This window comes from Filicampus tigris, chromosome 20, assembly GCF_054856515.1.
Source record: "Filicampus tigris isolate MCC_2025a chromosome 20, RoL_Ftig_1.0, whole genome shotgun sequence".
NCBI classification, from domain to species: domain Eukaryota; kingdom Metazoa; phylum Chordata; class Actinopteri; order Syngnathiformes; family Syngnathidae; genus Filicampus; species Filicampus tigris.
Window position 1 is genome coordinate 14,390,275 of NC_141236.1, and position 27,438 is coordinate 14,417,712.

At 49.4% G+C, this 27,438-nt stretch overlaps 4 protein-coding genes across 9 annotated transcripts; 1 reads left to right on the forward strand and 3 right to left on the reverse strand.

Annotated features, from left to right (window-relative positions):
- Positions 1-111: 111 nt before the first annotated feature.
- LOC147128567 (cytochrome P450 2K1-like) lies at positions 112-7,908 on the forward strand. Of its 3 annotated transcripts, none has more exons than XM_086017974.1 (11): positions 112-554; positions 1,508-1,670; positions 1,769-1,918; positions 2,582-2,742; positions 2,910-3,098; positions 3,190-3,328; positions 4,129-4,161; positions 4,249-4,433; positions 4,804-4,945; positions 5,721-5,927; positions 7,059-7,908. In XM_086017974.1, exons 1-10 carry the CDS (start codon positions 315-317, stop codon positions 5,909-5,911), a joined length of 1,593 nt encoding a protein of 530 aa, XP_085874100.1. In that variant the 5' UTR covers positions 112-314; the 3' UTR covers positions 5,912-5,927; positions 7,059-7,908. The 3 variants fall into 3 exon arrangements, with proteins under 3 accessions (XP_085874100.1, XP_085874099.1, XP_085874101.1); XM_086017973.1 differs by having other exon boundaries at positions 115-554; positions 7,036-7,908; XM_086017975.1 differs by lacking the exons at positions 4,129-4,161; positions 7,059-7,908 and having other exon boundaries at positions 129-554; positions 5,721-6,908.
- On the reverse strand, positions 5,929-13,337 carry LOC147128568 (uncharacterized). The gene is made up of 7 exons (XM_086017981.1): positions 13,194-13,337; positions 10,323-10,613; positions 9,654-10,091; positions 9,075-9,088; positions 8,854-8,922; positions 8,313-8,420; positions 5,929-7,087 (listed from the first exon to the last, which is right to left on the reverse strand). Exons 2-7 carry the CDS (start codon positions 10,549-10,551, stop codon positions 7,013-7,015), a joined length of 933 nt encoding a protein of 310 aa, XP_085874107.1. The 5' UTR covers positions 10,552-10,613; positions 13,194-13,337; the 3' UTR covers positions 5,929-7,012.
- LOC147128569 (uncharacterized) lies at positions 13,050-16,021 on the reverse strand. Its single transcript, XM_086017982.1, has 3 exons — positions 15,147-16,021; positions 13,832-14,122; positions 13,050-13,600 (listed from the first exon to the last, which is right to left on the reverse strand). The coding sequence occupies exons 1-3, from the start codon at positions 15,190-15,192 to the stop codon at positions 13,152-13,154; spliced, it is 786 nt and encodes a 261-aa protein (XP_085874108.1). The 5' UTR covers positions 15,193-16,021; the 3' UTR covers positions 13,050-13,151.
- Positions 16,022-16,179: 158 nt separating this feature from the next.
- Positions 16,180-26,610, reverse strand: flvcr1 (FLVCR choline and heme transporter 1). Of its 4 annotated transcripts, XR_015083723.1 has the most exons (12): positions 24,719-26,610; positions 24,042-24,186; positions 23,115-23,255; positions 22,551-22,618; positions 21,197-21,300; positions 20,692-20,802; positions 20,463-20,495; positions 20,252-20,357; positions 19,382-19,496; positions 19,245-19,312; positions 17,713-17,930; positions 16,180-17,553 (listed from the first exon to the last, which is right to left on the reverse strand). XR_015083723.1 is itself a non-coding variant. In XM_086017964.1 (11 exons), the coding sequence occupies exons 1-11, from the start codon at positions 25,577-25,579 to the stop codon at positions 17,853-17,855; spliced, it is 1,830 nt and encodes a 609-aa protein (XP_085874090.1). In that variant the 5' UTR covers positions 25,580-26,610; the 3' UTR covers positions 16,180-17,852. The 4 variants fall into 4 exon arrangements, 2 of the variants coding, with proteins under 2 accessions (XP_085874090.1, XP_085874091.1); XM_086017964.1 differs by having other exon boundaries at positions 16,180-17,930; XM_086017965.1 differs by lacking the exon at positions 20,463-20,495 and having other exon boundaries at positions 16,180-17,930.
- Positions 26,611-27,438: the final 828 nt, after the last annotated feature.

Genomic DNA, 27,438 nt, shown 5'->3' on the forward strand with positions numbered 1-27,438 from the left:
TCGCTTTAGCTTGCGGACAATAAAAGCATGCGGGGGGGGGGACAACCACTTAGCGGGTGCACACACGGTGTTCGGCAGAGCGGCGTGATGCCAAGGTCGTGCAAACGCTTGGCCACTTGTTGGTACCGATTCTGCCGAGGACTTATTGAGCAGTGCCATAAGCGCGTTTTGAAAAGGAGCGAAGGGCAGGCGCGTGACTTGCGTGACGTCATGAATCGGAGCCCGCCCTGCTGCTGTGGGATGGCCTTTGGCGAGCCGTGAAGCGAACGCGCGGCGGTTCGGGCCGCCCTGGGACGTCACTCGGCCTGGCAAACATGGACGCTTCGGCCGCTTTCCTGCCGCTGAGCTCCAGCACCGCGCTGGGCTCGGCGCTGGGCTCGGCGCTGGTGCTGCTCGTGGCGTACGCGGCCTGGTCGGCGGCCTGGTCGGCGGCCTGCGCGTCTCGGCAGCGGCAGGCCGGGCGGCGGACGGAGCCCCCGGGCCCCTGGCCGCTGCCGCTGCTCGGGAACTTGCTCCAGCTCAACCTGCGCGCAACGCACCGGACACTCCTGCAGGTGGGCTGCCACACGCCACATGCCACACGCCACACGCCACACGCCACACGCCACATCCCACATGCCACATGCCGCGGCTGCGTCCGCGTCCGCGTCCGCGTCCGCGGACGAATGACAACTGCTCGCTCGTTTGCCCTCTTCTTGCGTTCGTCGACCGTGGGTGAGTTGGGCGCTCGGCGTCACTCACTCATTGCCGAGGCACTCATTTGGGATCTTTAGTGGACTTTTTAACACAATTGTCGTGTAGCGAATGAGTAAAGAATTTTCAACACCGCGTTGTTGTTTTTCAAACGCAATGAATTATTCCGCAACACACGACTTGTTTGGCTAAGCGCGATGTCTCCTGCCCGTCAAATCGACTTGGTGCACTTTTGGACTTGTGCTATGTGCGCACTTTGGGACTCGAGCGAGTTCCTCTGTCTTTCCAAGTCACACCATGCCACCAAGTTCAAAATAAGCAACGACACGCGGAAGCACAGCAATCTGCTCCTCGCTTAAGCGACGCTTCCCCAAAAAGAACACAGAGAGAGCATCATCGAAATACACCGGTCGTATAGTCAACATCGTAGACGTCATAATGTACATGCAGGGGCGTAGCCAGACATTTTTCAGTGGGGTGGCCGGGGTGACGACATCTCAGTGAGGGGTGGCCGTGCGTGTGCATTTTGAGTTCATGAAACCGTGACTGTGGCTGGTAGGATAAATAAAGACTTTTTGGCCATGTTTGTTTGCTATGTTGTGAAAGTCATGATTTTTTCTTCTTCTCTCTCCGGCAGGTCATGATGTTGATTGACCTAACTAAAAACCTATCATTGTAGAGTTTGCATTCATGTCAATTGCACATTTATACTCTGACTATGAAATGAATATAAAGTAAAAAAAAAAAACTTGCGGCAGACTACCAAGGGATGTGAAAATGTCAAGTGACCGATATCCAAATTTTCTGGCCCAAGATGTCCAAGAAGTACGGTCCGGTGTTCACCTTCCACATGGGCCCCAATAAGGTGGTGGTTCTGGCCGGATACAAGACGGTCAAGGAGGCCCTGGTCCAGCGCGCCGAAGAATTTGGAGAACGACAACCTCTGATAACCGCCAAGGAGGTCAAGCTGGAGCACGGTAGGGGCGCACACGCCAATGATCAAGCGTAGGCCGGCAGGCGGGCGGGCGGGCAAGCGCGCACGCACACGTGAGTGACCTTGTGTGGCTCACCCGAGGCGTCCTTTGGAACAACGGCGACTCGTGGAAGGAGATGCGGCGCTTCGCTTTGAGCAACCTGAGAGACTTCGGGATGGGAAAGAAGGCGTGCGAGGACAAGATCAGCGAGGAGTGTCGCCACCTCTTGGAAGTCTTCAGGAATTTCAGAGGTGACGCACAGCAAAAAGTTGCTTGCACAAAGTAGGAAAAGCACGGCAGTTTCAAGTGTGTCAACACATTGAGCTGCTTTCATCATCTGCCAATAGATATTGTGAGCAAGGTTGATTTTTACTGGTAAAGGGGAAGTCAAGCCCCAAATGTTCTCTCCAACACCATCCTCTATGCTAGTCCAAACGCGACATTCTGGTGAACATTGTGGAATAGGAGTCGAGCAGCAAAACGCACCCGCGTTCAGGCATCTCAGCGCCGGCCATTTTGTCACTTGCCGTCAACTGAAAATGACGTGGCAGTTGCTCGGGTAACGACCGATCGCAGCGCAGCTGTTTTCTGAAGCGGAGCAGCGATTGGCGGCTACCTGGGAAACCGCGGTGTCATTTTCGGTCGACGGCAAACGCCAACACGGCCGCCCCCGAGAGGGTCAAAAACGGGCAGCGAGGCGTATGTTGACCCGTTGACGACTTTTTGTCGTGTATTTTCGAAGATTCCCAAGTCGCAGCGCTTTCACACTGCGCTTGGGTGAAACGAAAGATCTTTGTCATTGTCACCGTCAAAAGCACGGGTGGTAGAGCGACTACTCGGGTGTGAAGAAAAGTGGTCTGGAACGTGGCTACTTGCGCTGCCAAGTCTGGTGATGGCGCCGGTTGTGGTTTCAGGCGAGGCGTTCGACACGCACCGGCCGATCAACTACGCCGTGTCCAACATCATCTGCTCGCTGGTGTTCGGCAGCAGGTTCCGGTACGACGACCCGGCCTTCACGGCCATGGTGCAGCGCACCAGCAGAAACATTGAGATCGTGGGCAGTCCGTCCGTGCAGGTGGGCCCGACGCCGTCCGTTTGCGGGGCGCCCTGGGAGCGGGCGCCCTGGGGGCGGGCGCCCTGGGGGCGGGCGCCCTGGGAACGGGCGCCCGTCCGCAGGGCGCCCGTTTCCTCAACGCAGATGCGCTGACCGCCTGCGTCCAAATGTGGCTGCCGCCCGCTCAGCTCTACAACATGTTCCCGCGGCTGGGCAAGTGGTTGTCGTCGGAAAGAGAGGAGCTGCGCGTCCTGGGCACGGCCAACCGCAAGCAGGCCACGGAACTGATCCGGGGTCTGAAGGAGACTCTCAACCCGGAGAGCAGCCGAGGCCTGGTGGACGCCTTCCTCATCCGGCAGCGGCGGCGGCAGGAGGAGGTGGCGCCGCGGCCGCATCGGGAGTCGGCAAAGTCGAGCGCTCGATCGCCACCGGGGCCAATGTTGCGCTTTCCTTTGTGCGTGTGCGCAGGACTCGGGCGACGCGGGTCACTTCCACGATTCCAACCTTCTGATGACCGTCTCCAACCTGTTTGCTGCGGGCACAGAAACCACGTCCACCACGCTCAGATGGGCGCTGCTTCTCATGGCCAAGTATCCCCGCGTACAAGGTGGCAACAACAGCAGTGCTTTGCGTAGCTTCTTAATCTCAGACCCAAATGGAATGTGGACTTGTTTGAAATAAAAGAAAGAAAACGTGGTGACTTCCCCCCCCAAATGGCCCGCAGCCGCAAGGAACGCCGCTGAACCCTATCACATTAAAACATGAAATATATCCCATTCGAAAATGAGATTGAACTTTCTTTCCCTAGCGTGGCGGCAATATCCCTCCGTATTAAACGTAATCGTGACAATGAGTTCCTAGACGCCACTTTAAAAGCTAAGAAATACTTACACGTAGGCATTCCTCCTAGCCTACAAAATAAGCACATCCCTCAGGCACTGCAGAGAGTCTGAGGTTGCTAGTTTGGCTCCATGTCATCACATTTCCACAAGACATGGGACTTGGGCTCCACAATTAGCATTTCATGTTATCATTAGCATGACGAGCTAATGGCTCGTCAACTGAGTAACGTGAAACTAAGACTTCCGAGCATGCCGGCGGTAACATGTTAAGCCGATGGCTATTGAACATTCAACACGTTAGCATAATAGCATTAGCATGTGCACAATTAGTCAAAGTGAGTGCCGCCTTCTTTCTCCCTCGTCCCTTGTCCCTCGGCTTGATTTTGAGCTTTTCTTGAAGCGCTCACTCAAACAGGAGCTTGTCTCTTGCATGTCCTCCGTTTCCTCTTCCTCTGTCATCATTTCAAAATAAGAGCTGCTACCTGTTGAGCAAGTCACAGCTGCTCGGACCTTTCTACAGCACAGTGACGTGAAAACCGGGTGTGTCTTTCCATGTTTGTGTCAGATTCAGAAAACAAGCGAGTCACTAATCTGCCGGGTATGGTCTACTTGGTTGCGCTTACATTGCTTGTTGTTGTTGTTGTTGTTTATTTTATTTATTATTTTCGGGGGGGCGAACCCGCAGAGAAGGTCCGAGAGGAGCTGGAGCAGGTGATCGGCGATCGTCAGGTCCAGGCGGAGGACCGCAAGAACTTGCCCTTCACCGACGCCGTCATCCACGAGACGCAGCGGCTGGCCGACATCATTCCCATGGCGCTGCCTCACCGCGCCAGCCGGGACGTCACCTTCCGGGGCTACTTCATCAAGAAGGTCAGCAAAACGGAACACGCCGAGCTGCCAAAAGTTCCAAATGGGACTTAGCTCGTGACCAGTGAGGAGGCTTTGAGCAGCCCTTGCCAAATTTCAACGCTTAAAAAGGTTGGCAAACACGTCAAATGAGGCTTGAAAATGGTGACCAAATAAAAAAAGCCGTTTTCTCTGCTCAGTACAAATTTTGAAATGTGCTCGAGTACAAAAGTCTAAATTTGAAATGAATTTTGACATGATCGCCGATTCGACTAGAGAAGGCGCGAGGTCTGCACAGATTTGTTTTCAAAGGTAGTGAGTGAAAGTAAAAACCGGAATACTCAAGTGCAGTCGAGATGATTGACAAATCGATGTTGGTCCCCCCCCCCCCCAGGGCACGACAGTGTACCCCCTGCTGACGTCCGTCCTGCACGATGAGAGCGAGTGGGAGAAGCCGCTCTCCTTCCATCCGCAACATTTCCTGGACAAGGACGGAAAGTTCGTCAAGCCCGACGCCTTCATGCCCTTTTCGGCAGGTGCGGCAAACACCGGGAGACTTGCGCCGCCGTCCCTTGTTGCTAGGCAGAAATTGAGGGCCCGTACGGCTGCTGGTTAGTTGGCCGTTTGGCTAGTTTTCCGATCGGTCAGCCATTTAGTTATTTGTTTGGTTTTGCGTCGGTTCCTTGTTTGAGTCAGGTGGTCCGTTAGTTACTTTGTTGTTGGTTAGTTCTTTAGTTAATTTGTTGTTGTTTGGTTTTTACTTTTCCGTTAGCAAGTTGGTTGTTTTACTGTAGTTGCGCCGAGATTGACTTGTTTGAGATTCTTAGTTATGCAATTAATGATTTACGTGGTTGCAGTTCGGTTACCTATTCACTTTGCTTGGCATATTCTTATTCGGCCATTCAGTTAGGCCTTAGGTGCCAATTATTTGTTTGGTTAGCAGGTAGTTTCTTCAGTGAGTCAGTTGGCCAGTTGTTCTTTGGTTGCGTAGGGATGTGGTTGCTTGGCGATCCAAGTCATTTTTCAATTGTCGGGTTAGTTGGGTGATCATTTTGGTATTTGACTGTTTGATTAGTTGTTCCAGTTTCTTGAGCTATTTGGTCGAGTTAGTTGGTTATTCAATGACTTTGTTGGTTAGTTATGTTTATGCTTACGCTATTTTATGTGATGTATAGCGAGTAGTTTAGGAATATTACGATACATGTTGAATCTCTGAACAATAGCACAAATACGGATACGGGCAAGTCAGGTATTTTGAAGACAAAAAAACCCCCTCGCCAGACTGCTTTGCCTCTGCCGGTTGCGCCGCAGGTCGCCGGGTTTGCCTGGGAGAGAGCCTGGCCCGCATGGAGCTCTTCGTCTTCTTCGTCACGCTGCTGCAGCACTTCCGCTTCCTGCCCCCGGCCGGGGTCCCCGAGGAGCAGCTGGACCTGACCCCCTTGGTGGGCGGAACGCTCAGCCCCGCCCCGCACAAGCTTCGCGCAGTCCCCGTTGCCGGCTAGCCAGCTACAAGCTAAGGTTTTTGTTTTTGTAATCATCTCCCAAGATCGTTTTGGAATGACCACAACTAATTACCGCGCGCAGTTTTTTTGCCTTTTTTTCCCCATGACTCTGCAATCTTTGCACAAAAGTTAAAATGTACAGTAGATGCGATGTCGCACTGGAGTTGAAATTGCGTTTGGCCCTGTTGGTGAATCAAGACGATCGAACGCATTTGCCAAGTGTGCTCCCTGTGCGAGAGTTACACTTTGTCCAACATTTCAAATCGTTTGTTTAGGATTGTGTTTATGCGGACGAAAAGGGAATTTTCCCCCCATTGAAAAAGGAAGCATATATTTTCACACCTGTCGAGAAAAATAGACCTACAGTGGCTTTCAAAAGTCTGCACACCCCTGTTCAAATGCCACCTTTTACTGGTAAAAAAAAGAAAAAGAAGCTGTTCAAATCAGACAGTGGATTTTTGTTCAAAGAAAGTGTGTGATTATTTGAAGACCATTTCATTCAGCCCTGTGACAAGTTATTCAAAGCTGGCTGTAGTGTCCAAGCCAGTGGGAGTCATTTTGACAAGGTTGCCCAACTCCTCCGAGAACAAACAAACAAACAAAAGAAAATAGTGAAAAAGTATTTTAAGAGCCGAGCCGATTTGAAGTGGATTTCCATTCACGTATCGTAACGGAAGCATCTTCCTTTCCTTGCCGCTCACTGGGCCCGGGTCCCATTTCAAATGCGACGCTTCCTTTTTGACCACTTTGACTGGCTGCCGATTGTTTTTCATTCGTCATAGAATCAAAAGTCCATCAAGCCAGCCGCATGCGGTTCAAAGATCACTTGCTGTATTTTTCCGTCAGGGTTACACATTAAAGATGCAGAGTCATCTGCCAGGGATTTAGTTGTATCAAAGGTCACTATTATTTGATCTACATCGACGTCCGTGAACACACACACTCTCAGAATAAATAAGAAAAAGAGGTGTCTTTCCACCTCACTGACACCCTCAAACATTGTGTCTTTTTGTGGTTTTCTTATATATAGATAAGGCCGCGCTCCTTAACTTTGTTGCCACGCCAGCCAACTTGGTCTTTTCCTCTTGTTGTTTTTCTTTTTCATTGGCTGCCGTCTTGTTGAGGCGGGATCCTGACGGCGGCGTAGGTCACCACCTCCTCTCCCGCTTCTGCCACCTGCACAGCCACAAACGCGCGTTTAGAGGACAGGCAAGCTTACCGGTGTGCAGCGTTGCCCCGATCGACCCCGCTTCACCGGTCACGCCGCCGCCGCCGCCGCCGCCACATCGTGTGGATTGCCAAGCGACTTTTTCAAAACATTTTTTTTAGGGGATTTTCCTAGGGATGCAACAATATCAAAATCTCAAGGTGCCAAACCTTAATATTAAGAAGACTACATGATATTATTGCAGTATTGACCCCCCCCCCCCCAAAAAAAAACCTAAACAAACAAGTCAAACATGATCAAACAAGACATTTATAACATTAAAGTGGAAGTCAACGCAAACTTTTTTTTTTTCCAGATTATGTTCCCAGCAGGTCCACTATTTGAGAGACGGCATTCTGAAGAATATTGCGTTTGTGCAATAAGAGTTAAGCAGCACAATCCAGCCCTTTTTGGCCAGGCTCAGGGAACGACCAATCACGGCTGACCTGTTTTCTCAATTTGAGCCGTGATTGGTCATTGTGAGCACTTGTGATGTCCTTTTCAGTCGACAGAAGTGACAAAATGGCCGCCCCCGCGAGCTGTCTAAAAAGGGCTGGATTTTGCTGCTTAACTCTTATTCCACAAACACAATATTCATCAGAATGCCGTCTTTCAACTAGTGGGCTTGCATAGAAGATATTCTGGAAAAAAAATAGGTTTGGGTTGACTTTCCTTTTAAAATGTGAAATGTATCATGTTAATTTGTTCTGCTGTGGCAGCAATGCACTTCCACGAGATGATGTTTTTGAAAGATCTTTTCAATTAAAGTGTCTTTTTTTCCTACCAATAAGCCTCTTCATTTCTGTATTTATTTATCAACATATTTTTTAGCTTTGACATGGAACCAGAAATTTAAAAAACTCATTTTACTCCATTTAGGAAAAAAAAGCCTACTTTTGTGTTTGTTGTTCCCACTGGCAGCGAGAATATTGGCCCATGAGTGTTTGTATGTGTTGCTGCACCAGCGGTTGTTTCACGGTTTACAATTTCCCTAACGTCTTCGCTAAGTTCCCTTAGGCCGTTTATGATGAAAACTAAGTTGGAATCTCAAATTAAAAACCCCAACATTGAGGGGGGAAAAAAAAGGTAGATTATCATGTGAAAAGCCCGAAATAAAAGCAAGGTGGGGAAAGCAAGAAATCCTCGTTTGGATTTCGGGAAAGCGGCAGTGAATGATCAGTCGGCACCACTGGCCTGTTTTTTGACGTTGTCCTCCATCTCCTCCTCCTCCTTCTTCTTCTTCTTCTTGAGGTTAACAATAGCGTACGTCACGCCGCTCTCAGTCTCCTGTGGCGACAAATCCTTTGAAAACCACAAGATAGAGGCAAGCGAGACATTTAGAACAAACTGACATGTGGGGGGAGGGGGTGCGCGGGCCCACGGATTTCTGACGGGGCTAGAGCACACCCTAGCCCAGGTGGGGTGTCGTGCACGTTTCGTTGCAGTGGCAGGACAATACCAGTTGGCGGCGCTCATGCACCAACAAGGAAGGACAATACATTAGGTACACTCGTGTGCCCTGTTTGCTGGTTATGAGGAGAGCAAATGTTATGAAGGAGGACACTTTTCTACACGGCAATACCGTCAAGCGCAATTTTAATGATACAAAAACAAAACAAAATGAGTTCTTGGGGGTGAAGTGTTTTGTGATGTGAACGTGGTGAGAGAAGGAACAAAACTCTTATCTCAAGGCACCAACGTTGTAGTGAAAAGAATAATCCAGCCACATACTCACCTGCTGCTGCTTGGCGCTTTCCGTGTTGTGGTTGTAAGTGACGCTGGCGTAGGTGGCGCCGTTGTCTTCCTGACGGACAAGCACAAAAAAAAACCAAACAAAAAAAAAAAAAAAGGCATGATTCGCATTTGCAACTGGCAGCCGACACTGCTGCTGTTGAAATATCGCCTACGGGTTTCATCATGCAAGAAGGATTTTAAAAATAAATACATAAAACTTACGTGTTTGGAGAAATCTGGAAAAAAAAAAAGACAATTGCAACGATTAGTCATCAGGAAAGCTGAGTTCAAGCACGCGAGGGCAGTTTGGAAAACTGCAGCAAGTCGGGCGCCTGATAGGTCAAATTTAAAGTCGTTTCAAAACTTCTCATTCAATCAAAAATTGGATGAGAGTTATTCAATTGTTTTTAAACATAACATGAATTACAATAAATACATGCTTTTAATTCAATAAATATAAAAAAATACAAATAAATACATTACACAAATTATGGGGAAAATGGCTGTCACTTTGAATTAAAAAAAGATGACTTTTTTTTTTAAATATAAATTTTAAACCACTCTTGTAATATTACAGGAATCTTGGTTTTGAACGTTTTTAAGTAAAAGTCATTAACTTTGAATTTCTTCGGACTTGGTTTAAAAAAAAAAAAAAAAAAGATGTCAAAGTCAAGAGTCCTGTAGTATGTCTTACGTCAAATTAGCAGTTTCCCCCGAAAAGTCAAGTAAATGCCGGTTGAACTTGCCTACTTTGCCAACCCTTGCTCGCAGCGAATATCAATTATCAAATGATGTCGGTACCCTGGCCTGCGTTTCTTCTTGACTTGATTTTGACGAGGATGATGGCCACAACGACGAAGATCAGCGTCAAGCCGCCGACGCACGCCCCGATGATGATGAGCAGGTTGCGGTCAGCGGATGGCGTTCCCGCGCTTCCGGGACCTCCTGCGTTCCCTTTCGTCAAGATGGACGTGTACTGGGCCTGGACCTTCACGTCGGCTCCCTCCCCGTATTGGCACGTGTACTTCCTTTCGTAGCTGACAGGAAGTACTTTGAGGAAGGAGACGCAGTTCCTCTGCTCGGTACGAACCGGGGCGAGCGCCTCGCCTCGCTCGTCCGTCCAGCGGAGGCGTCCTTGCGGGCACCCGCAGTCATTCGCTGGCCAGCAGGTCAGCGAACAGTTGAGAACCACGGGACCGTCTCCCATTGAATCAGAGTCCTGAGGAGATAACGCCGTCACTGTAAGGAAAAAGACGACCGGCGATACAAGGTGAGACCAAATATTCCCAAACTGACCGCAATCCAAGAACAAGGGCCAAAGTTTTGGGCACGCCAAATTGGCCGCAGGTTCGGCTGTCACACAAACATATGTGGAAGCTGATCCACCGAGCGGCTCCGCCTACTGAGCCGCAATTCAGCAAAACATGGCTAGCGTGCCAGCCTCGAAGATGCTCCTATGAGAGCACTCACGTGTCATCACTGTCAGAAGGGTGACTTCCTGCTGTGGGTCGGGTCGATACACAAAGTAACCGGCGTCTTCGGCCGTCACGCGCTCAATGAGCAGCGAGCAGTCGTCCTTCAGGCTCAGGCGATGACTTCTGGGCGAGCTGCCCAGCACTCGGCCCTCTTCTACCTCGCGTACCAGGTTGCCCTGGTCCCGAGTGTACGACCATGTTAAGTCGGAGCAGGATGACCGCATGCTGGGCAGAGTGGCCACGTCCCCGGCTCTGGCAAAGACTTCATTGGTTTGGCTGACAACGACTGCAAGACACCACACGGGGGCAAGAAAAAAGTCAGATATGGTTGGAGCTCTGCTAACCTAGCTACTGCGGTTAGCACTGCTTAGCAATATTAATAAGAATAAGAACAAGAAGGCCTTTATTGATCCCACAGTGGGGACATTTTCAGTGTTACAGCAGCAAAGATAAAGGTCACACGGGGACACAGGCGGCATAATGTAGCCATTCATGTAGAACATGAACGGCAAGCATTCAACATCAAACCTATGTAAATATAGGCAGTAACTATGCGTATATGCACATGTATATACACACCAACATCCATCTACATAAAAAGTATGAGGAACACTCATTTTAGCCTGTACATAGTACGGAGGACAAATACTCAAAGTAAGTGACAGTGCTGCAGCGCTGCAGTGAAATGTAAGGAAGAGCGTTGGATACAAATAAAACTAGACTAACGGTAGTGGGGAAAGTTGAGTATTGCACGATATTACAGCAGTGGGGAATGTTGGGTATTGCACGAGATAAGCTCAGGTGCAGGAGTGCACGATTGCACTAATGTCCGACCACTTTGTAGAGACTGCACAATGTTCTTGTTAAAGAGTCTGACAGCAGCAGGCAAGAAGGGGCGGCGGAATCTCTTTTCCCTCCTTTGCACAGCGAGGGTGTAACGGTCTGTCACCGAAGGAGCCGTGGAGTGCGGTTAGGGTGCCCTGGAGGGGGTGGTCCGGGTTGCCCGGCATTGATGACAGCTTGGCCAACATCCTCCCGTCCCCCACCGAGTCCACAGAGTCCAGGGGGCAGCCCGGGACAGACCGGTTTGTCCAAGGCTCGATTTTAGATCCGACACGTTTTGACCTGTACGTGCCGGCGGCGCTTGGCGGGCTCATTAGGAGACACTGAATATTTTTCTGTCATCTGGTCTTCACAGTTAATGTGCTCATGATTGTCAGATCAGAAATCCTGCTGAGCACAGTCCAATTGGCACGTTTGCAAAAGGGCTTTTGGGATTCATGGGCAGAGAGTTCCACCAGGACAAAGCAGATTTGAGGTATCGTTTTGATCAATATCGACCAAATCCGATTTTTGGAAGTGTGGTTTTTAGCCATCGGATGGGAGTATGACTCCCGACGCGCGCCGCTCGGACAACGAACGCACGTACGTACGTCCTCTTTTCCTCTTTCGCGGCTAGGCTGCTAACCGTGCTTCTGGCTTACTTCGGGCATACAAAAAAAAAGGTGCGGATCCCATATGTAGCGCAATATCTTGCATTTTTGTAAGTGCCGTGCAAGCGTCAGGCTTTTTCATAGAAATTGTGCGTCAGGCTCCGAAAAGTGCAAACTCTAACCACAGCACTTTTGTTGTCCCTGTCAAGTTGTGTGAGCACTGAGTGTCAAAGACATAAAAGTGGAGGTTCCTGCGAGCAAACATTGACGCAACTTTGATCTAAATAGAACACAGACGAATCAGAAAGTTGATTACCTTCAAATTGAAGCAGAAAAATAAGAACTAATTCCTGCGTGTTCATCTTCAGTGAGCAAGTTGAGCTTTGGTCAATGTCATTTCCTCTTTGTGGGGTAGAAAGAAGAAAAAAAGAGCGCAGCCCTCCACACGCACACGTTTGCATCACCCCGGTTTGCTCAGCAGTCATCCTTTTATGGGAAACGTATTTCACAAGGGGCCGCCGGCCGAGCGGCGCCTCTTCAATCTCGTTTATCGCAGCACAATCGCGTCCAAAGGGGAAGTGAAAAAAGACGGGAAACAAAGCATATACGCACGCGTGTACAGCACCCGTTGCTTTTTCAGATCCTAACCACGAGACTTGGTTGGCCACGAGGTGCCTCATTGAGCAGCGTGAGAGCGACAAGACCAAATTGAGCAAAGCTGCTCCCACCTGAGACCGAGTAACGCCAACGACTTGCATGCAAGGCTGCGTGGGCCGAGACCAGACCGCGGCTTAGCTGGAACTGCAAAGCCGGAGCCTAAAAGGCCCCAGAGCCGGCTGAATTAAAAAAACAAAAAAAGCTCATGGCGTGGCCTTTTTTTTTTTTTTTTTTTTTTTTCCCCCTTTTGGGTGATGGACAGTTTTTGGGTAGGTGCCAAACATACTTTCCAGAATTCTGGCCCAAAAAGTTCAACCCCCTTTTCATAGGAGCATGACATATGTTCCCACATTTGTTTGGGAACTTTTTCCAAGCGTGTTCTTTCTTTCTAAAATCCATCTAATGCTGTGAAAGTTCTCCGCGGACCAGACGGCTCATGCTGTGAGATGTGAGTGTAAAGATGTCAGGAAAAGACCGCCAGAACGTCACAACTTCATTTGAGGTCATTCCAAACCTTTCCAAGATTGATCAACTTGGTAGGGATTCTTTGACATTTGCGTGAGATTGCGATGGAGCGGAAGTGAATGAAGTGTGACGGACAGGAAGTGTGACACAAAGACATTCACAAGGCATTCGCTCACTTGTAGTTTAATGACGCCAATGTTTGAACGTTTTAGTCAGAAAACAGACGGCTGTGACACTTGGGAAGGAATCGATCCAAATATTAGTGACTGTCAAATCATCGCAGCCTGACCTGCGTTTCTTCTCCACTTCACCTTGACGAGGACGACGGCCACCACGATGACGATCGGGATCAAGGCGGCGACGGCCACCCGAATGATGTTGACGAGCCGGCTGCGGCCGTGCGGCGGAGCAGCCCCGAGACCTCCTGCGTTCCCTTTCGTCAAGATGGACGTGTACTGGGCCTGGACCTTCACGTCGGCTCCCTCCCCGTATTGGCACGTGTACTTCCTTTCGTAGCTGACAGGAAGTACTTTGAGGAAGGAGACGCAGTTCCTCTGCTCGGTACGAACCGGGGCGAGCGCCTCGCCTCGCTCGTCCGTCCAGCGGAGGCGTCCTTGCCGGCACTCGCAGTCATTCGCTGGCCAGCAGGTCAGCGAACACTTGAGAACCACGGGACCGTCTCCCATTGAATCAGAGTCCTGAGGAGATAACGCCGTCACTGTAAGGAAAAAGACGACCGGCGATACAAGGTGAGACCAAATATTCCCAAACTGACCGCAATCCAAGAACAAGGGCCAAAGTTTTGGGCACGCCAAATTGGCCGCAGGTTCGGCTGTCACACAAACATATGTGGAAGCTGATCCACCGAGCGGCTCCGCCTACTGAGCCGCAATTCAGCAAAACATGGCTAGCGTGCCAGCCTCGAAGATGCTCCTATGAGAGCACTCACGTGTCATCACTGTCAGAAGGGTGCCTTTCCGCTGTGGGTCGGGTCGACACACAAAGTAACCGGCGTCTTCGGCCGTCACGCGCTCAATGAGCAGCGAGCAGTCGTCCTTCAGGCTCAGGCGATGACTTCTGGGCGAGCTGCCCAGCACTCGGCCGTCTTCTACCTCGCGTACCAGTTTGCCCCGGTCCCGAGTGTACGACCATGTTAAGTCGGAGCAGGATGACCGCATGCTGGGCAGAGTGGCCACGTCCCCGGCTCTGGCAAAGACTTCATTGGTTTGGCTGACAACGACTGCAAGACACCACACGGGGGCAAGAAAAAAGTCAGATATAGTTGGAGCTCTGCTAACCTAGCTACTGCGGTTAGCACTGCTCAGCAATATTAATAAGAATAAGAACAAGAAGGCCTTTATTGATCCCACAGTGGGGACATTTTCAGTGTTACAGCAGCAAAGATAAAGGTCACACGGGGACACAGGCGGCATAATGTAGCCATTCATGTAACGACTGCAAGACAGCACAAACAAAGGAGGATACACACTGAGCAACGCGGTAATAGTAGCTGTGCTAATTTAGCTACTGCTGTTAGCACTAGTCAGCAATATTAGCTCAGCTCACTGGCAGAACGTTATGTCATCATTGGTGGGATTGTGGCGTTCCCCAGGGCTCAATTTTACATCCTTTTTAATTTGTACGTGCTGGTGCTCGGCGGGGTTGCCAGGAGACAGAATAGTTTTCCGCGATATAGTTTTCACAGTTATGCTAATGATTCTCAGATTGAAATTCCTGCTGACCGCAACCCGATTCATCGTTTTTTAAACCGTTTCTGGGAATGGGAGAGAATTTCCTCCAGTTCCACCAGGACAATAAACCGGATGTTTTAGTTATCGGTCTGATTAACATCAATCAATCCAATTTCTTGAAGTGTCGTTTTTAGCCCTTGGATCAGAGTACCAGCGATTATTGACGCACACCACTCGCACAATGAGCACGCGTCATATTTTCCTCTTTTGCAGTCCGCTAACCGTGCTGCTGGCTTACTTTGGGCATACAAAAGGAGTTCAGATCCCATATGCAGTCCAATTATTTTGGATTTATCACTTTTGCCCAATTTTTCACCTGAGACGCCCCATAGAAAAAATGTACAGTGAGTTAGTTGTGATCCTAATATTGCTAACCACGCTAACACTAGTCGCTGTTGTGCCTGTTCTATTGTGTGAGCAGAGTGTCAAAGATCTGCGTGTTCCGTTAGGCAAACATTTACACAACTTTGATATGAATATGATATAGATGAATCAGAAAGAGAGAAAGATTACCTTGAAATTGAAACAGAAAAATGAGAATTGATTCCTGTGTGTTCATCTTCAGTGAGTAAGTTGAGCTTTTGGTCCATAAATACAATAATAAAGTCCAGCCCTCCACACACACACACAGGAAAGGGATTTCACAAACAGCACGACTGGGCGGCGGCGGCGGCGGCGGCTCTTCAATGTTTTTTATCACATCACAATCACACCCAAAAGTGAAGTGAAAACACAAGCAGGAAGAAAAAGAATATTTTCATGTACAGAGTACAGTCGAAAAAAAAAAAGGACATTTCATCATGTACTGTAGATCGGTTGCACTTGACAAAAATGTGATAAACTGACATTATTTTACACGCCTCGAAAATGATGAAATGATCTGTTATTAGATCACATTTTAATCGTAATGTTCTTCCCTGCGAGGTGCCATCTTGAACTTGAAGTATGAGAGCACCAAATTGAACGCGCTTGCTCCTACCTTCACATGAGACACACCAAGTCACAAGTCACACGGCACAAGGGAGTGAAAAGTGTAATTGGGCTCAATTTGGGCATTTTCACTGAGGGGTGTACTCGCTTTTGTTGCCATGGCGAACAGTTGCGCGTCAGGTTATTTTGAGGGGGTAGTAAAGGTAAACTAGTATTGACACTAAAATGCTTTCCTTAACTGTGCCAAAGTGACACCAGAAAACATTCAACAAAATATTAGTGTTTTTTTTTTGTTTTTTAAATAATTCCTCATTTAAATCTGTAGTATGCTGCTGCAATATAATAGCTACTATTCATATTTGTATAAAATACCAGAAAATGTACAAATAGAAATGGATAATGACTGTTACTGGCTTGCTCCGTAATATCTATCAGAAAATTGGTTGTTTTTCCAAAGTAAAAGCATATGTTTGCAAATGTCTTAGTTTGAAAAGACACACAAACTTTCACAAATGAACTTTCACGGAGGCGCTGTCATGCCTCCAAATCATTTCTCTTGTTCTTCTTCAGAGTTTGCGTGAGATTGCAACAGGAAGTAAAGTGTCACATGAAGACATTCACCATGAAGTCGCTTTTAATTTAATGACACAAATGTTTCATGGCAGTGCTAGGACGAGTCATTTGGAATCAAAGATAATAATTGCAGCATTTGGGAAACGTGTTCCGATTCCCCACAGCAGTTGACAGGCAACAAAATCACACTTTGATGAGCGGTCAACAAGTTCATGAGTCAAGTCAATAACGGTGATGCTGCGTGTGCTGTAGTGCACAAGTTTTTTTGGGGGGGGGGGGGGGGGGGGTTCATCAATTTTACACACGTAGCCTCAACTATACTGTAGTAAAGTCCATTCAGTGTTGATGACACTAAAAGATTCCACTTCCGTCAGCAACAGACGGATCAAAATGCATCTAAAGTGTTACAGAGCTTAAAATCTTCTCTAATTCTCATCAAAAACAAACAACAACAAAACCAAAAAACTACCATACAAATGCTTGGATTAGTTCAGGAAATACTTTTCATAAATACACTAAACAAGCAAAGTGTAACATGGCCATTACGTTGTGCTTGCATACGTTCTACTCAATGCCAAAATTAATTTGTAAAACAAACAAACAAAAAATCACTAGTAAGTGGTTTTATTGAATCTAACTCTTTAAAACTTTAACAATAACCTGAAAGAACGATTGAAAATGATCTAATAGTGAAATAAATAAATGGGTCACCAATACGAAATGAATAATTAATTCAATTTGATTAAATAATCAATATACAAAAAAAAAAAAACGCTACCATGTAAAAACACTAGAAAGTTCATATTTCTAATAAAAATGACTTCAAACTATTCATTACGTTAAAAAGGATGTTTCAATCCAGCAAAAAATGATTAAAAAAAAGGAAACAAGTCAAACGCTGTTGCGTGACGTCATCACGCTGCACTTTGAGTTGACCACAGGATGGCGCTCTCCACTTGTCTCTCTGTCTCACGCTCACACACAAAGTACAAAAGGTTGTGCGTAGTGTTTGTGCACATGGGCCGCCAGTGTGTATGAAAAGCTGTCGTAGCATTTCTGTGACATCCTTGAAATCCAACTTGAGCTCTGTGTACTAGTGGCCACTTTGTCCTCAGGAGCAAAGCCAATTCAGCACATTCTCTGAATGACTGTTTCACAATTTGGCCGCTGCTTGTGCACTTTAGCCCGATCAGTTGGCCCCTAAGCTGGAGATGGATGAATTGTTCCAAAATGGGGAAGACACAGTCGTTCTTCTGGTATGTTCATTTATCTTCCTAGCGAGGACACAAAGCGCACTAGTATCTTTTTAAAAAGTGCGCCAGCAGCCCGCTGCTGCTAACTTTCTCGCCGAGTGCGCTTTCCGACTATGTTTGATGTCGTGCGGCGCCGTGTTACAGCTGCGTTTGTTGTCGATGCGCTGGACAAATAAAGTGGAGTTGAGCAAGCTTGACATCAAGGATATGAAGTCAACGCTCAAAGGCATTTGCATACGCTTGCGCTTAAGTGCGTCCGACTCGGAAAGACCGGACCCGGGCGGGTCGGTCCTGAGACTTTGTCCGTCCGTCCGTCACCTTACCTTTGTCTAGAAAAGCGAGGCAGGCAAGCGATGCATTCAAGTAAACTCAGGAAAAGTCAGCGCTGGGGCGGACGCTCACGAACCGTCCACTCGTCCGTCTGGCGTCCAAAAAGAAATCGCTAAAGAATTTCAAGGCCGGGCTACAGCGACGTTTCCCTGGCGAAGCTGACGGCGGCTTCCAGCTTGAGCTTCTCCTCTGCCGCACACTCGCTAGGAACCTGAAAGACAAAAAAAAATTCCAGCACGGACTCTAGAAAAGTGACTTGTGAATGCCAAGCGAAAAATATTCGCATCCAAGTCATTGTTGCACTTGACGCTTTTTGGTCAGAAAGTGCCAATCTTTTCTTTTTGTTTCCTGGCGAAAGAAGAGAGTCCAATCTATGTCGTTTCTTCTTTGTCACAGAACACAACATTGCGTAAGCCTGGAAAGATCCGCCAGAGTGCAGTTAAACGTATGCGGGAGTCGGCTTTCAACGCGGCTGGCGGGGAGGGAGTCGAAGACGGGCGGACGGACGTGTCGTCGGGGCGCATCCGATGGCTTGGCGCGCACGTAGAGATGGACGCAGCTGCCCGCGGAGCGCCTAGCGACCCGGGCCGCTCGGCTCTGAGCGCCATCGAGTCCTCCCGTGGCCACACGAGGAACAAAGGACACGGCGACATCTTAAAGGTTGCATCCCGGGAGACGCGTTGGCCGGAATGTTCACGCAGACGCCGTGGCGGGGGGGGGGGGGGGGCGCTTCCCTCCCGCCCGCTTTTGTTTTTTTCTTTTCCTGTTCAACTTTCCAAAGACGTGCAAGGAGCACGCCAGCAGCAGCAATTTTCAAACAACTACCTCCCTCTTCCTCTGTTCATTTCAAGTGAAAAAAGTCCAGAACGTCGCAAGTCGCAGTCTTCCGTCCCCGGGTTGGCTTGCGTGAGCTGCACCACTGCGGCCAAAAAGCATCATCATCATCATCATGTTTTTGCATCCATTTTGTCATCACCATCATTAATCGCAGTCATCTAAGTGGAAAAGTCTGGATTTGGATGGCACTTTTCAAGAAACAAAATGTCCCAAAAAATGTTTTCATCGCGACGTGATACAAATTGTTTATCACTTTAGAATACATGATCATCATTTTTGGAAATCTACTTCCGCCAAGAATTTGAAATTGTCCGAGGGCTAAGTGAACAAATATGCGAGTATTTAGTTGAACATCACTTGCCCTGAATCTGAAGCAAGTTCAGGCAACCTGCGCGGCTGGCTTGTTCTTTAGGCGTCTTCACGAAGCCGCCGCGATGCGCTCGACCCCCGACCCCCCCCCCGCCGGTTGGCCGACGCTCGATCGGACGTGCGGCGCAGCCCGCATCGGACCGTCAGATTCATTTCACTGGCTGCCCAAATCAAAAGTGGACTGATTGCGCAGCCCTACCACTCCACATGACACTCTTTCAAGCGACCTTGGCGGTCGAAGGTGCGCTGCCGGCTACGAGCTAATTAAGGCTAAGTCATCGAGCGTGACGGCGTCTCCAAGGCGCCTCGGCGTGCTTACCGCCTGCCGGTCTTTGGCGGTCACCCCGATGTTGACGTTGTGTCGTTTCAGTTCCGACTTGATGAAGCCTGGAATGACATCACAGGGATGCTTGGCGGTCTTATGAGTGACACGCACGCACGCACGCACGCACGCACCGGTGAGCACTAATCCCAAGAAGATCCACGCGCAGAGGAAGATGTTTCCCGGCAACGGGTCGTCGTAGTCCGTGGTCAGTTTGCCTTGAATCAGCGTGAAAATGATGCCAAATGTCTGCACGCACACAAAATACACACACTACATCACCACAAGCAGGTTGTGCGCTCTTGTTACCACGCACGCAGTCCAAGAGCTGCCAACCTGTAGAAATTCACTCCATATTTTCAAAATTCTGTGATGGACATGACCGTGGGCTGGTTATCGCAGTATAGAAACATGCAGAGCAATTTCACTAATTCATATACATAGAATACATCAATCACTAAATTATGAAATGATTTCAAATTGCAACAATGTCGGCGCACGCACGCAGACGTTTTTCCCAAATAAAGCCACCGGTCCCCAAAGTTTTTAGAGCCACTGGCCATTTTCATGCGGAGACATTTTCAAAGACGGGACAAAGAAACAAATGGAAACAAACAAGCAGTACGAGAGTCGCCGCACAGGTGCCGCAAAGTGTCCTGGCGATTGTTATTCTGTGACGAATGAAGTTTTGGTGAGACTTACGTGAAGAAAAAAAAAACAACACAAAAACCAACAGACACACAGCGGATAAACTACAAGGATACACACATTTGTATACAAACATGAAAAACACAAAGTCACATGCGCAGCGGCTATAAGACGTCTCTAGTCCCCTGCACAGATGTCAGTTGTTGGTTTTTTGCTGATAAAAAAAAAAAAAAAACCAAACCCTGAGAGCAAAGTAAATCATGGCAAATGTGAACAGGGTGTCTGGCCGTTTGAACGGCCACCGTAGACAAACAAAGCGCGGCCCCTTCTGATTTGAAGAAAAGCCGAATCCCAACCTGCGCCGAGGTGTTGAGGAGTCCGGACGACGTTCCCTCCGACTCCGGGTAGGTGATCTCCACGCCAAACTCGAAGCCCACGGGAAGATAGCCCGTCATGAAGAAGCTACAAAACACAATGCAACTTTTCAACACTCTTCGATGCCTGCCCGCGCGTCAAGTACAAATTTCAACACGCGAGTCAAGCGAGAATTTCACAATATTGACTTACTACGACGTCACAATTTGGCTCGTTTTAAGGTCGCTTTGCCCCGTTGTGGTATGAGACAAAATCGACAACTCCTAAAAAACAGCACTTCGAAAAAGAGATCGTAATGACGCCATCAAGAAGCACAAGGGTTTGGACGGGCTTGTGCTAGGCGTAAACCTCGACAGGAAGGAAGGACGGCCGGCCGAGGGCCACCGGCGCTCGACGCGGCGCGGCAAGACTCTGCGTTTACCCGAGCAGGCCTCCCGTGAAGAAGACCACGTAGATGTTGTTCAGGTCCAGCGTGAAGGTGAAGATGACCATGCTGGCAAACGTCAGGCAGTTCACCAACAGCGTCGTCACCCTGCGGAGGCGCAGGAACGCAAGCGCCATCATTCGCCGGGATTTGGAGATCCAAACGACCGCTACAAACGCCCTCGCGCACATTGGGCATGAGTGGACGCACGTTGTCGAAACGATGTTTTAGTGTGCATTTTTTTCAAAGCCCAATGATACCCCAGGGGCTATTTGTTGAATGCAAACAAAATTGTTGAAAAGTTGAATGCTGTCAGTTTCAAAAAGAATACATGATGAATGACAACAACATCACCAATGCTAAAACCTTTTTGCTTTGTCCACCCACTTTTCAATACATTTGACCATTTAGCGTAGGCTGACCTCTTACATTGGCTTCTTTTTTGCAAGTTCTTCCCCACAAGATGAAGTGCGTGTGTGTGTGGGGGGTGTGCGAGACCCACTTGTAGGTCTTGGTGTGGTCCAGCCACAGGCCACAGAGGATGGAGCCCACCATGCCGGCCAGCACCAACGTCAGCCCGATCCTCCCCGCGTTCAACTCTTCATTCTGAGCGACACGGAAAACTGTGTGTCAAACATGTGCCTGTGCCTGTGCCTGTGCCTGTGCGCGCGCGCCGACGCTGCAGGAACGTGTGAAAGCAGCAGAGGCGCAACAATTCATCGTCAGTTATCAAACTAAATCCACCATTATGTTTGCCAATCAATGAGTGCTTTCAAGACCTTGTTTCCGTCGTCCAAATCTTCTGAATTTCAGCCTCTCAACATGAACTGATTGCAGTCTTGTGTTCGAGTAGGTGCGACTAAATCATGTTCAAAGGATTTATTGATCACGGATAAAAGTAGTGGCGGCAATTTTCTCCCTCAAGAATTCAGTAGGAAAGCCATCTGGGCTAGGGGCTTTGTTCGAGTGCATAGCAAGAGAAAGCGCAGCGTTGCACTTGTTCGGCAGTGTTAGGCTCGATGACAAGGTGGGATAGCTCTGGAAGAAATGCGTTCGTTCTCCGTTTTTTGTTTTTTTTTAACATACTGTAATGGCGAGTATTCTCCGCTTTCCGTAGTGCCTCTTGACACGGACGGGTGTGTCTGGCACGTCTCCCCTGCGAGAAGTTGGAGCTCCTCTGGAATGGCAATTTGCGCAGCACATTGTACAGGCTCTATATATAGTTTGCGTTCTCGATAATTACCTGCCAGCAAAGACAAACTGGTTTTGGAAGTTCACCGAGCAGCGTCATTTCAAACATGCAGTAGCTCTTCTCACTAGTTTTTTATTTGTGTTCTTGTTCAAATATGCAGTTGAAATGTTTTGCCGTCTTGCGTTTTGTCCCGATGCGCATTGAGCGTACGCTTGCCTTCATATGAAATGTGCTTTTCAAAATTCAAAGACATTCAAGGCACAAACGCTAACACTGAGGCAAAAAGTGACATGCGGACACACGCGCGCGCTTAGACATACAATACGCACAGCATACGTTATGTACTGTAAAAAGTGACGAGACCGTAACGACGTACAGCGATCTGACTTTGCTATCCGTGGGGACGTGCTTGAGTCAAATGAACCTTTCCGTTTCATTTCATTAACGACTGACCACACAACTCCCAAATTGAAAAATATTGTGCTTGAGAGCATTTTTGCAGAGAAGGAAACAATGGTCAGAATGCTGAAAAAGGTTCCGTTTTTTGGGGGGCACTTGTTCCCCCCCCCCCCCCCCCCAGAGCCGCGAATACTTTATCTGGAGCGTATCGATGGCGACAGAGGATACAGAGAGACACGTAGTAGACGTCCTGGTTCTGCGTTACCTCATAGCAGGCCATGATCATCTGGTTGAGGATGGTCGACACCGAGTAGAAGCAGCCCGTGGTTATGCCTAAAAAGGAAATGACCATTCCATCAGCCCCAATGCGAACACAAAATGTGGACAAGCGTCTGAGGAGCATCTCCTCGTACTGGATTCGAGAAATTGTGCCCGGGCGTATAATTCTTCATAAAAACATCAAGAAAGAATATATGTCAAGAGTTCAAAGTGTTTTTGCACCAAGGTGAATTCGTCGCGGCTCCTTCCAGCGCGTGTGAGACCCATCCAGTGACGCAGACAAAGCCACGAGAAGAGTTTCTTTAACACTACTAGAAGGGACCTGGTAAGCTGCTGTCCAATGAGCCCAGAGGATCAAGAATATGTGCCTGTGAGTATTGTTATACCGTCTGTCGCCATGCGCCGCGGCGCCACCTTTGTGGTCGATTCAGCGTTACAACAACGCCACATATCGGTTAGCCCGTCGGCGGTGTTTCCCGTTAAGCGCAAGCATCGGTTCTTACTGGTCGCCAAGGGAAGCGATCGTTTTTCTCCGCCCGCCTCGGCTCACCGTAGCTGATGAGCAGCAGGACGAAGGCTTTGTTCTTCATCAGGTTGACGATGGAGCGGAGGTACGAGTAGTCCTCGGTGGGGCCGTCGGGCAGCACGGCCTGGGCCCGGCTGGGCGGGAGCGGCGGACGGTCCTTCATCACTGCCGCGCACACAAGAGCACTTTCTGATTCGCCATGTCCCTTTGGATGCACTGACCTCGTGAAATCACTGCTTTGTCTTCAATTGTTGTTTTTGCACCGTTCCATCAAGCCGGAGCGCCCGAAGGAAAGCCACGCAAGCTCCACCCTGGAAGGCCGCGGCCCGGATTCCCAGCCACAAGCGCCAAACTGTGAGGCAGACGGGCTCGCCGCTAGGGCGCTCTACTTCTGTCGACAAAACCCTGGTTAACTTTCCACTTGTTTTCATTGAATTCAAACAATTGTTCCGAGCGGAAAAGACGGCAAGCAGGGTGGGCTGATGTCACCTTTTGCTTCGTTGCTCAATTAGCGTCACCTCCATTCATTCGATGAGAATGACTGCTTTCATTGTTCAAATTTCAAAAACAGACTGACTTTCTCTTTTAACCTAACCCAGTCACCAATGGAAGCCTTTGCCTCGAGTAGGGTATAATAGTAAAGTACAGTAGCGGCGCATGAAAGCTGTTGCCTCAGGTGAAGACCAGCAGAACCGGAAAAGCCAGTGACATTGGCGTATGATATGACCACAAATGGAGCGCAATCCCAAAATAGGACATCTTACACAAGGACAACAACAGATACATGGGGCTGGGGGGGGGGGTCAGAAATATAAATACTTGAGTGCATGGGGAAGAAAAAAAAAAAAAAAAAAAAAAAAAAAAAAAATCGAGTTGGGTACAGTCATGAAGAATTTGTACTTGGTTGCTTTCAACCCCTGGTCGTGTGTGGGTGTGTGCGTACGCGCGTACCTATGATGGTGAGGACAAAGAGCACGGTGGAGACGGCGGCGGTGCCGTAGAACATGACGCTGATGTTGCGCGCCGTTAGCTCCACGTCATCAGGCGTGTTGGGAACCAACACGGGAGGCAACAGGAAACCGATGGCCACGCCCAACTGTGGAACACACGCGGGATGTGTCAATGATAGTTTGACGGATATGCCGTCAAGGACATCTCTTGTAGTTTAATTTAATTTTTAAAATAGCACTCGATCATTTCGGAAACCCCAGCCAACATAAACTTTATATTGTCTGTCTACATGTGTTGGACCACCGTATCGGTTCGATTCACATTGCGTTGAGAGCGCAGACCTCAATTTTGGAGTTGTTTGAAATACAGAAGAATTGTAAACTACTTTTGCTCACAAGTGAAAAAAAACTACCAGGCAAACGACAGCCAGCTTGTAGCTTGGAAAAACTTGAGTCCGGTCACTTGTACCTCAAGGCACCATTGGGGGGGGTAAGGAAAATGTCTGAATAATTTCCAACAGGGCAAATGAAAGAATTAGCGCCTGCGAACAGTTGAGTTGCCTATTGCACTTTTTAAGGCTTTTTTTTTTTTTTTTTTTTTCTTTTTTCAGGTGACTGGCAATCAAGCCCTTCGGTGAGTCGGGCACGCAGCCTCTGCGCCAGACGCGCGCCGCTCACCTGGTTGCCCAGCACGGCAGTGGCGCAGGCCGTGGACACCTCCCCGGGTCCGAACCAGACGGAGGCGACGCGCGAGGGCAGGCCGAGGATGAAGATCTGCGCCACGGAGCACACCACCTGCGCCAGCATGGTGACCGGGTAGAGGTCGCGGCCCACGCTGGCGCACTTGAGCCAGGCGCCGGCGCAGTTGAGGCCGGCGCCCAGCAGCGCCGTCAGGCGAAAGCCGCGGCGGTCCAGCAGCCAGGTGGCCGGGAAGATGAGCGGCACGTAGGCCAGCATGTAGACGATGGACAGCCAGTCCACCTTGTCGTTGCCCACCCGGTAGAAGCGCGTGAACACGTTGGCCACGATGCCGTACTGGATCCACTGGAAGGCGTTGACCAGCGAGTACAGGCTGAACACGGCCAGAACCGCGAACCGGTGCCAGTACAGCTTGGTCTCGGGGACGCCCGCTTTGTCTTCCTCGTTCTCCTTCCTCATCGGCTGCTTTTCTCCGTCGGGCAGCATCGCGTCGCCTTCGTCCGCAGCCTCCTCCGCGTCCCCGGCCCCGGCCCCGGCGCCAGGGGACCGCAGGCTGGGTTCCAGCGGCCCCTCCTCCAGCTTGCTGATGCGGTCAGGTGGGGAGGCGGCATCCGCGCGCACGTGCTCCTGCACCAGCTCGGCCGCCGCCACCATCGCACGCGCTCGCCTGCCTGCCTGCCTGCCTGCCTGCTTGCTTGCTTGCTTGCGCCTGCCCTTTTTGTTTCCTTTTTCTGTGCGTCGGAAGAAGACGAACAGGAAGCGACGCGCTTCCTCGTCACGGCGGTCCCTCGAGTGAAGTGACGATCCCGGTAAAGGAGGTTCGTCTTGCTCTTTTGTCATTGGAGGAGGGTGGCCCCACGCCGCCTCAGCCAATAAGGGAGCGGCAACGGTTACAAGCCAGCCAATGACTCAGAGCGCGCGCGCGCGCGCGCACACGCGCACACAGCTTGATGGAGGATGCGCGATAAAGACAACGCGCGAAATGTTCGCAACGGACAAAATGTGTCCAATTCACACACGTCCGTGACATCATCAAGTCAAATGTGCGAATGTGAACACATTCAAATCCATGCCGGGCGACGCAAATCGAGCAAACGTGAACATTTGCTTCTTCGCCGATTCACCTCAGTTGACCAATTTGATCTCGAGCCGCAAATTCAACCAATCGGAGTCGAGAAAATCTCAAGGCACCACTAAACATCACACAGCCCAATTGTATCCCTAATCCAATGACCAGTCAGTGTGAATGCTCTCCTTTCCGGCACACCCCGAGTCCTTGAAAGCAACTTTCATCAATCAAAAGCATCATGTGCACAAAGCAGGACTGCTATTGCACGAGGTCATTTAAAAGCAGTAGCTGCTCCATATGTCGCCATCATCAGTTGTAATGAGCTATAATCCTAATCTTCATCTCGGCCAAGAAAAGCCTCCCGACTGGCTCGTGTGTGGGGAATCCTTTGAGAGGGGCGCCCCTGCGACGCCTCGCCAGCAGCACTTCAACTCAGATTTTATTTCCGCCAAAAATGATTTCAGTTGATTTTTTTTTTCCCCCCAAGGGCCATTTCAATTCATTTGCTTTCCTTTTTTTCCCTTGTGGGATTTGATAAATAGAATACTTTTCAAATTGTTTTCTGTTTAACTTTAACTGTGATTCTCAATTATTTTTGTTGCCCCCCGCACCCACCCCAAAATCAACAGTATCAATTGTCTATAAAACTGTTCTTACTACACCTCTGCAGAGGAGCAACTACTACTTGTACACTCTCTGACAATGAAAGTAGCACTGCAACCGACTGCAGTGGATGTGCAATTGCACTTTAACTTTCAAGTTTCGAAAAAAAAAAAGGCAAAAGAGTCAAAATAGTAATTGTTTGTACCTGTAAGCAGAAGCCCTCCAAGATGTTCCTTTCTGTCAGCAGCAGAGTGGCCGGTCGTTCCGAACACGAGATCTTCGGAGCGGGGTTCCTCGGGTTTCTCGGCGCCGCAGCAACGGCAGCAACTCCATCTGGGCCGGCAGCTTTCCCAAACAAACAAGCGAGCGAGCGCAACATGGCGGACGTGGACGGCCGGCGGGAGACGTGGTGCCGGCCGGAGTCGGACGCCCGTCGCGCCTGGGAAAGAGTCCAGAGGAAGCATTACCCGGCGCACCTGCGCTCCAGCCCGCTGCTCCTGGCCGCCATGACGGGGGGGGGGGCAGAGCGGGGGTCACCTGGCAGGGGGAGGCCGCCGCCCGCCAGTCTCCCGCAGAGACGCCATTTTGAAGAAAGCTGTAAGTCCTGCTCAGAAGCTTCCTGAAAAACGCAACACATGATGAATGGACGACATATCAGAAAAGTTGCAGTCAGTCGGCTCACCAAGTCTAAAATATTTGTAATGCAGTAACACAAATATTACGTAAATGCTAAAGTCGGGGTAGCGCCCCAAAATTGATGAGAAAAATGACAACAAAGATCCAAATCCCAAACTATCGTTGTTTTTTTCTTGCACGGGTTGCGTGTGTTCCATTTGCTCGCACCTCGTGCTCCAACGACAATCGAGCTGATTTTGTTTTTTGACGCTGAACCACTTGGTGTCTTCCAGATGCTTCCCGGCGGCGACTGTGCACATGGCAACGGCGCCCACTGACTGACCTCTGGCACACAAAGCTTCGCCAGCGTGGCGGCCTTCATTTTCTCCCCTTTCACACGCTGATCCTTTCC